Here is an 8,930-nt window from a genome sequence, read left to right as displayed (position 1 = left end):
CCCCACGGCACCTCCTGCGAGGCAGGCGGTGGGGAGGGGTCCCGGCAGCCGGGCCGGAAGCTGCCGGCAGCTGTCTGGGTCCGGCTTCCGGGGCGTGCGGCTCGTTGGGGTCTCTCTCCGCCCGGCCTCGTGTATCCTGCGGCGGCTCCCTGGTGGTGCCGGAGGCGTTCCCGCCGCCATGAGCGTGGGCTTCATCGGCGCGGGCCAGCTGGCCTGTGCCCTGGCGCGGGGCTTCACGGCGGCAGGTGGGCGCGCGGGGGGGGCGCGGGCCGCAGCCTGATCCGGGGACGCCCTCCGCCGCGCGAGCCCGAACGGCTGAGCGTCTGACGGGCGGGACGAGGCTCGTGGAGCAGCGAGGGTCGCGAGCCCGCGCGGGGCCTGGTTGTGGGTCCGACCTGCCCTCCCGGGGAGAGCGCGGGGCCGGAGGGCCGCGGTGCCCGGCTGATGAGCCCCATCTTCCGCAGGGATCCTGTCGGCTCACAAGATCATAGCCAGCTCCCCGGAAATGGACCTGCCCACGGTGTCCTCGCTCAGGGTAGGGGGGCGCGGGGGCGTGGGGCACGGGGGGGGGGCCCGGCCCGCGCCCACCTCCCCCCAGGAGCGTCCGGCCCTCTGTGCCAACCCTTGCGCGCTCCCATTTCACCTGCCCCTCTGCCCGTGTCTCTTTCCGGCCGGGGGAACTTTCCTGGCAGAGGGGTGCCCGGGTGCCCGAGGCCTGGTGGGGATGGGAGACGGCCACGGCCCGGTGGCCTTGGGGAAGCGTGTGCCTGCCTAGCACTTGGCTCACTTGTTCGCTAGCAACAAGGGAAGACTTCGGCGGTGACGGGGGTAGGGGCAGACCCCGAAGGGACAGGGCAGGGGATTCCAGGGTGCTCCGGGGGCGGGGGGGGGGGGGGGGGCGAGGGAGGTTGCCTGCACTGTGAGCTGGGTAGTCTCCTCCTGCAGAAGATGGGCGTGAACTTGACCCGAAGCAACAAGGAGACGGTGAGGCACAGTGACGTCCTGTTCCTGGCTGTGAAGCCGCACATCATCCCCTTCATCCTGGACGAGATCGGGGCGGATGTGCAGGCCAGGCATATCGTGGTGTCCTGTGCTGCTGGTGTTACCATCAGCTCTGTGGAAAAGGTGCCCGTGATGAATTGTTTGTGGGGGAGGCTGGGGGCGCCAGTGGTGCCCTGGCAACTCACTGGGGCCTCTTCCTTGACCCAGAAGCTGATGGCCTTCCAGCCGGCCCCCAAGGTGATTCGCTGCATGACCAACACACCCGTGGTGGTGCGGGAGGGCGCCACGGTGTACGCCACGGGCACCCACGCCCTGGTGGAGGATGGCAGGCTCCTGGAGCAGCTCATGAGTAGCGTGGGGTTCTGCACGGAGGTGGAGGAGGACCTGATTGACGCCGTCACGGGGCTCAGCGGCAGTGGGCCTGCTTACGTGAGACCCCCTGGGGGCCCAGGGCAGCGGGATGGACTGGCAGGCCGCTTGGGCTGTGGGTGCTGCCTATGTCGGGGTGAAGCTAGCTGTTGGAGGAGGGCAGCCTTTGGAGCTAGTTGCGGTCATGAGGAAAAGCAGACCGCGGGGAGTGGCCCTGCGTGTCTGCGGCCCTGGGACTCAGCGAGTGTCTCCACAGGCATTCATGGCCCTGGACGCGTTGGCTGATGGTGGGGTGAAGATGGGCCTGCCTCGGCGCCTGGCGGTCCGCCTGGGGGCCCAGGCCTTGCTGGTCAGTATACTTGCCCTGCGTGTTCTGGACTGGGGTGTGGGATGGGGGCCCCGGGGGGGGGTCCCTGAGCTGGGGGGGTCCCTGAGCTGGGGTGGGGCTTGGTTGGGAAGCTGGGATAGCGACTGGGGAAGGGCAGTGGGTGTGGAAAAGCCTGTCTGAGGTACATGAGCAGTCTTCTCTCATGCCTCCTGCCTCTCGCAGGGTGCTGCCAAGATGCTGCTGGACTCAGAGCAGCACCCAGGCCAGCTCAAAGACAATGTCTGCTCCCCCGGAGGGGCCACCATCCACGCCCTGCACTTCCTGGAGAGTGGGGGTTTCCGCTCCTTGCTCATCAACGCTGTGGAGGCCTCCTGCATCCGCACGCGGTGGGTCGCTCCCCCTCTGTGCCTGGGCTCCCTGCTCCCAGTGACCCCCAGGCTGGGCCCCGTCCCACAGAAACTGCCGCCTGTGGTCCCCTCAGCAGTCCTGCGCTCTGTCCATAAGCATGGTTTCTTGGAATCCGTTTTGCTGAGGGTTTGCAGGCCTTTCTACATTTAATGGTCACTGCAGTTCTGTTGGGTCGGTGGGGGGGGGGGGGGGGGGGCTGGGTTTATAGAAGAGGAGGTTGAGGCCCAGAGATGGTTTTCCTGAGCTCAGGCAGCTAGTACATAGTGGAGGCGGGCTGGACAAGTGTGTGACTCCAAGCCTGCTCACTGTCCCATCCGTACCATGTCTCCGTGTGATTGCAGAAAGCACGCAGAGCTACACATGTGCATGGTCACCCACACGTGGTTAAATAGCACTTCTGAGAAGCTCGGGGGAGTGTTTGATTTAGGGTTCTAATTTTGGGTGGTGTCCAGTCCTCTGGGCTTGGGGGTTATGTGCACGGGGAAGCTGTGTGGAGTTCTGGCTCCTCCTTCAACCCCTTTGGGGCTTTGTCTGCAGAGAGCTGCAGTCCATGGCTGCCCAAGAGAAGGTCTCCCCTGCTGCCCTCAAGAAGACCCTCCTGGACAGAGTGAAGCTGGAATCCCCCACAGTGTCCACGTTGACCCATTCCACAGGGAAGCTGCTTACAAGAAGCCTGGGCCCCGGGGGCAAGAAGGACTGAGGTGGTCTCTGCCCTCCTTTCTAGAACCAGAGCCCTGTGGGGGACCGAGCAGGGCGAGGGCAGGTCCGGCAGTTTCAGGTCCTTGTGATAAAACCCCCTTGAATCTGTTCAGACCCAGCCACACTAGTTTCTCGTCTTGTCCACGTTGGAAGATGCTCCCAGGGGGAGGGGGTGATGGTGGCGGCCAGAGGCAGGCCTGTGCACCTGTTGGGGGAGAGAGGCCACAACTCCAGTCTGAGCCCTGCTGGGTGAAAGGTCTGGAGACCTTCAGCTGGGGTCCTCTGTCTGGAGCCAGAACCAGAGTCCGCTTGACGCCAAGTCAAGGCAGAGAGAGGTACGAAACGTGACGAGGACTTTGCTCTCTGAATTGTGAGTGGAAAAGAAGTGAGCAACTTAGAATTGTTACAGTTAATCAGAAAAGCACGAAAGTATGTCATGCTTCTCTTTAACTCTTGCTTCATAGGTGTCCCGTTGGAAAAGTGTTACTGAGCTCTCTTAAGTTTAACTGCTTCAATATAGTTTTAATTTTTATTACCCTGCTTTTATTTTTTTTAAGTAAGCTCTGCGCCCAGTGTGGGGCTTGAGCTCACGACCCCGAGATCAAGAGTCGTGCGCTCTACTGACTGAGCCAGGCTGCTTTTTTATGCTTCATCTTAAGTCCTCATTCTAGAGAACTCCAGGACCTGACCAGGCGTTCCCTGCTTCTATGGGGAGCGCCGTCTGAAGGCAAGAAGTAGGGAGGAGAAGAAATTATGGGCTAGGCCCTGAGAGCTGTACAGACGCCCTGCTCCAGCCTGACCCCCAGGGTCAGGGTCAGGAGATGGTTCTAGGATGGGCCAGAGCTCATGGCCGAGGAGAGCCAAGTGGCCTGAGCCGGGGGGAGGGTGGCTGCCCAGGCACAGAGGAGGAAGCTGCCTGCTTTGTAGTTGGCCGTGCACCTGCCGGGCTTTGGACCCAGGCGGACTGCACTCTGAGGGAGGAGCTACTTTTTCCCTCACTTGACTGCAGATGCTGAGGCCTGGGGACGAGCAGCTTAGCTCCTTGAGCTGGGCTCACGGGTGGGGCCGTGGGTGGGCCTGCTGTGTACACAGCGGGACGGAGCCTCCCGCTCGTCCCCAGGAGCTCGCCGCCTGTGGCATTGGCACCGGCATCCTCTCTGGGTTCAAATCTGAGTTGCCCCCCCCACAATTTGCGGGTAGATGTGTTTTTTTTAAAACTTAATTCCAGTTAGTTAAGCTGTACGATACAGTAATTCAACACTTCTAGGCGTTGCCCTGTGCTCATCACGACAAGTGCACCAGTTTCTGCCACTTTCAGCTAGGGGACCTTAGAGAAGCTACTGAATCCAGTCTCCAGATTTCATCCCCTCTAAATAGGAGGTCCCGCTCCATCAGAAGCTTCTGGTGGGTTTGCAGTGAGACCTTGTGGAACGGCTCAGCAGAACATGTGGAACACGGTGGACCACTCAAGCCTGTGGTGCTCATCCTTCACCCCCAGCTGCGGGAGGGGGTCCTCGGTGAGGACAGCAGCCCAGCTCAAACTCCAACCTGAGAACCGTGGACGAGGCTCGTTCCTGTGGGGCCACAGTGACAAGCGACAAGTTCTGCAAAGCTATTGTAAAGCCCACGTTAGGTGGCAGGCTCTGCACGCCCTTTATAGGAAATCTTAAGATTCAGGAACTGGGTAGAATAAGGCGAAGCTCGAGGAGGTTAAATAAGCTGCCCCCCAAAGATTCAAAGAGACATTTCACCAAAGAAGATAACACAGCAAATGGGCCTGTGAGGAGACATTTAAGCCATCGCTGACTGGGGAAATGTCAAAGCCCAGGGCGGTACCACGGCACAGCTGCTCGCACGACTGGTTTTGGTGGAGCTGGGGTTTACCAGAAAGCGATGTTGACAAGGATGTGCAGGAATGACAGCTCTCCTGTAAAATGGAGTGGCCACTCTGGCCAACAGTCTGGCAGCTTGGAAAGTTAGTCACCATATAAGCGATGCTATTCAAGTACCAACTCAAGGGACAGAGCACTTGTCCGCACAAACGCTTGGGCGTGAATATCCAAGACAGCAGCATTCCCAAGAGCCAAGAAGAGGAAACTACCCAAATGTCTGCCAGCTGGTGAGCGGACACCCACCAGCGTCACATCCACTCAAGGGAATAGCGTCCGGCGATAAAAAGGGAGCGCTGGTCTCGCTACACCATGAAGGCGCCCAGAAACATCACCGGAAGCGAAAACCCAGTCGCTGTTGGCCGTACATTCTGTATGATTCCATGGATTGGAAATGGCCAGGAACTGTGCGGTCTGCAGTGCCAGATCGTGGCTGCCCAGGGCCAGGTGGGAATGGGAGGAAAACGGGGTTTCTGCTGGGAGCCACGAGGTGATTGAAGAGGTGATGGTTGCACTACTGTGGACATACATGGTCATCGAACTGTATATTTAAGTGGGTGAATTTTAAGGACCGTAATTCACACTAATGCTTTAAGAAAGGGAAGGAAGTTTCCCCAGGTTAATACCAGGACTCAGGTCCATGCCTGATACTGAATCCTGTCCTCTTGGCGCCGTGCCTGATGGCGAGCGGTCCTTGGGGATTGGAGACTGTCCCCTCATCTCTCCCCCGCCCCCTCAAGGCCACCCCCTCCCAGGCCTAAATCCACCAACGTACATTTACTGAGGACCTATGCCTTGGTGCCTGCAGTCTGCTTGGCTCGGGTGAATCCTCACCTGCTAAGGACCCCTGTCCTTCACTTCTGAGCTTCCGCCCCGCACGGTTGGGCTGGACTTGAATGAAGGTGGCTGTGGCCGCAGTCCTCCAGGGAGAGGGGGGAGAGTCTCAGGCCTTAGGGAACAGTTCTGCTCTGCTCTCCCTGGCACCTCGGGCTGCCCACCTTCTCACCGCGGGCTGAGGGGTCCCGGGGCTGGGGACTCCCCACGAGGTCAAGGGGGCCCCCCGAGTATCAGGCCCTGGCCAGGTTGAGAGCTTGTGGCCTGAGCTGCCTGGAAGGCACTTGAGTGTCCCCTGCAAGCCTTCCAAGAGTAAGAGCTGGTGTTCGAGGCTAGCGCGGCCTCTCCGAGAAGTCCATGCCGAACGCTCCCTCTGCCAAGTGCCCGTGAGGCCTGGGAGCCCCCTGGTCAGCAAGACTGTCCTTGCTCGGAGCCACACAGAGGCTCAGGACAGATGTAGACACAGGACATGTGGAAAACAGGGCAGAGAGAGAGAGAGTAAGGAAGGGGGTAACCAGGCCCCCACCCCCAGCCCACCAGGACTCTTGGGGCGCCGGGCCTAGAGCAGGCCTCAGTCCCCACGTCACAACTGGCTTCTCTCAGGACCCCCAGAACTGCCTTACCTGCTGCCTCCATGTTGCTCTCCCGTAAAATGGGGCATGAATCTCGGCCCCGACTGTTCCCAATCGTTACCTCGGGGGAGTGGAGCTGAGGCTGGTTCTCACTTGATTTTCTTCCTTTTACTTTAGATCATGGCTGGCAACATGCAGGCCCCACCTTTTTAAATCCATAGTTAAAGGATTAAAAAATGGGGGCACCTGGGGGGGGGCTCAGTCGGTTAAGTATCCAACTCTTGGTTTCAGCTCAGGTCGTGATCTCGGGGTCGTGAGATTGAGCCCCGGGCTAGGCGTGGAGCCTGCTTGAGATTCCCTCTCCCTCTTCCTCTGCTCCCCCAAAATAAATAAATCTTAAAAGAAAAAAAGAATAAAAAATGTTTGTGTTGTTTGGTGCTTCTGGCTGGCAGGCCATGTGGGGACACATCCTTGTCCCCGTGTGTGTGGCCGTCACTAGGCAGCAGCTCAGAGGGACACTGGAGAGCTTGACTGCGCTTCCCTCACCAGTCCAGGGGTGTAGACAGGCCTCTGCTGTCTAATCACATCCCTTCAAAGCCTTGACCCATTCTTCCCTTTTACCAACAAACCGGAACGTAGGCAGCAATGGGTACTGTGAGTCTGCAGAATCAGGAACGTTGAGAAAACAGAACGCACCTCTTTTCAAGGTCTGAGCCAGTGGCGAGCACACTACTTTTATGAAAGACGGGGAGGACGACGTTGGATGAAGAAGCTCTAGAAGGATACACGAGACACCAGGGAAAGAAGTACTTGGGGCAGGGATGATGGGAAGGCCTTTTCCCACTGTACTGACTCAGGAATCACATGACGGTGTTATCTCATCACGAAATATATCTTGTAAATCTTTAGGGGGCCGCCAGGCTGCCCAGGCTGTGCGGTGCCCCAGCGGGACGCATCGCCCCAGGTGGCCGGCCAGGGCTGGAGCGAGTCCTGTGCGCCCCACTCCGGCCATGGGAACGTCTCCCTCGGCCAAAGTGGACAGACTGGTCCTCTGTCTCTTACCTCCACCTCCACCCACCTTCTGTGCCGCTAGCCTCCAGGATGGGCTAATCTGTTTGTCTGTCTCCCCCAGCAGCTGGGGTGCTGCCCCGGGTGGGGGACAGGCTGGGCTGCAGGCCATGCCCCCTGTTCTTGTGCTTGATGCTCAGAAAACACCGCCGAATAAATGCAGATAGGCAGGCATGGATGAATGAATGCATGACAACTCTGACATGGCGGGCTGGGCTGTTTCTTGCTGTGTCTCGGGAGTTCTCTGGTTTGCTGGGGTGAAAGCCCCGTGCACCTGCTAGCCTGTCTTTGACCTGGTATTTCACTGTTGGTTAGGTTCCGACTTTCTTTGGTTGGACCAGCAAGTGTTTCCTGAGCCCTTCTAGAATGCCGTGCTTGTGCTCAGCTGGCTGGGATGTGAGGAAGGCTTAGTGAATTTCTATGGGGGCCACTCTGTCTCGTGGCTGCTGCAGTAGAGGGGGTGCCTCTCCCATGGCTTCGGAGCCTTTCCTATAGCGTCGGGCTCTTTCAGGTAGGAGGGAAGCACGTCAGGAACATTTAGGTAAAAAGGGATTGGGATGGAAATCAGCTCCAAAGCAGTTTTCAGTTGTAGATTGTATACGGTTGGGGTGCCTGGGGGGCTTGGTCGGTTAAGTGTCCGACTCTTGGTTTCAGCTCAGGTCGTGAACTCAGGGTCGTGAGATCGAGCCCCGGGTCAGGTTCCAGGCTCAATGTGGGGTCTGCTTGAGATTCTCTCTCTCCCTCTGCCCCTCCCCCAACTCGTGCTCGCTGAATCAATCAATCACTCTTTAAAAAAAAGGGGGGGGGATTGGGATGGAAAGCAATTTCAAAGCAGTTTTCCATTTTAGGAGGGATTACATGGATAAATGTTCTCTCCCCCTTGAAAATCGCTGACTGAAATGCACTCGGTGGGCTGGGTAGCAGCAAGAGAGCTCAGGTTGGACATCGGAGACTTTCTCATGCATCGGGGTACTTCAGTGGGGGGTGACCGGGAAAGCCTGAGAAATCTGCCTCTGGCGTGACAAACAGACAATTTGTCATCTTCAGTGGGTGTGTGCGAGCCTCTCAGTTACTGGTCTCCCCGAGTTCTAAGATAAGTGAATTTTAAATTGGATTTTTACACGTAGGATCTTGTCGGTGAAATCACGGCAAACGTTGTTTTCCTTCTGCCGTCTTAGTGAGTTTCTGCTACATAGAGAGCAAAGGCCTAGGTTCCAGTCTTCGCTGGCCAGGAGACCTCAGGCAAGTCATTGGTCTGTTTCGATTTCAATTGATGATTATGTCCCTTAAAAATGGAAAAATAACAATAATTGCCCGTCCTTCTCTGGGGGTGGTGACCGCTGTGGGTAAAGCGCAGCCTGGCAGCGCCTTCAGCAGGTAACACTCTGCGCTGATGCGGTCCCTGCTGTTTCTGCAGTCCCCGGAGCTCTATGCTGAGATTCCTTGTCTCCTGTATGACCTAAACCGTGCACACGGCCTGAGGCTACTAAGTGCCAGCCCAGGAGTACGTCCGCAAGACCCCTGATCTCGTTTCCTCTTTAAGAATCATGATGGGCTGGGGGCGCCTGGGTGGCTCAGTCAGGTGTCTGCCTTCGGCTCGGGTCATGATCCCAGGGTCCTGGGATTGAGCCCCATGTCAGGCTCCCTGCTCAGCCGGAAGCCTGCTTCTCCCTCTCGCTCTGCCGCTCCCCTGCTCATGCGTGCGCGCTCTCTCAAAATAAAATAAAATAAAATAAAATAAAATAAAATAAAATAAAATAA

At 58.1% G+C, this 8,930-nt stretch overlaps 1 protein-coding gene across 2 annotated transcripts; it reads left to right on the top strand.

Annotated features, from left to right (window-relative positions):
- On the top strand, window positions 1-3,341 carry PYCR2 (pyrroline-5-carboxylate reductase 2). 2 transcript variants are annotated; one of them, XM_035008691.1, is made up of 7 exons: window positions 1-245; window positions 465-535; window positions 946-1,125; window positions 1,210-1,431; window positions 1,628-1,720; window positions 1,922-2,085; window positions 2,645-3,341. In XM_035008691.1, the coding sequence occupies exons 1-7, from the start codon at window positions 179-181 to the stop codon at window positions 2,805-2,807; spliced, it is 960 nt and encodes a 319-aa protein (XP_034864582.1). In that variant the 5' UTR covers window positions 1-178; the 3' UTR covers window positions 2,808-3,341. The 2 variants fall into 2 exon arrangements, with proteins under 2 accessions (XP_034864582.1, XP_034864584.1); XM_035008693.1 differs by having other exon boundaries at window positions 933-1,125.
- The last annotated feature ends 5,589 nt before the right edge of the window (window positions 3,342-8,930 follow it).

The sequence above is a fragment of the Mirounga leonina genome, unplaced genomic scaffold (genome assembly GCF_011800145.1).
Source record: "Mirounga leonina isolate KUSES-001 unplaced genomic scaffold, KU_Mleo_1.0 Mir_152, whole genome shotgun sequence".
NCBI lineage: Eukaryota > Metazoa > Chordata > Mammalia > Carnivora > Phocidae > Mirounga > Mirounga leonina.
This window is presented reverse-complemented; position numbering and strand designations above follow the sequence as displayed.

Coding starts and splice junctions, on each gene's coding strand:
- PYCR2 (XM_035008691.1), top strand. CDS start 179: ATGAGCGTGGGCTTCATCGGCGCGGGCCAGCTGGCCTGTGCCCTGGCG. Junction 1,126..1,209: donor CCATCAGCTCTGTGGAAAAG/GTGCCCGTGATG, acceptor TCCTTGACCCAG/AAGCTGATGGCCTTCCAGCC. Junction 1,432..1,627: donor GCGGCAGTGGGCCTGCTTAC/GTGAGACCCCCT, acceptor GTGTCTCCACAG/GCATTCATGGCCCTGGACGC.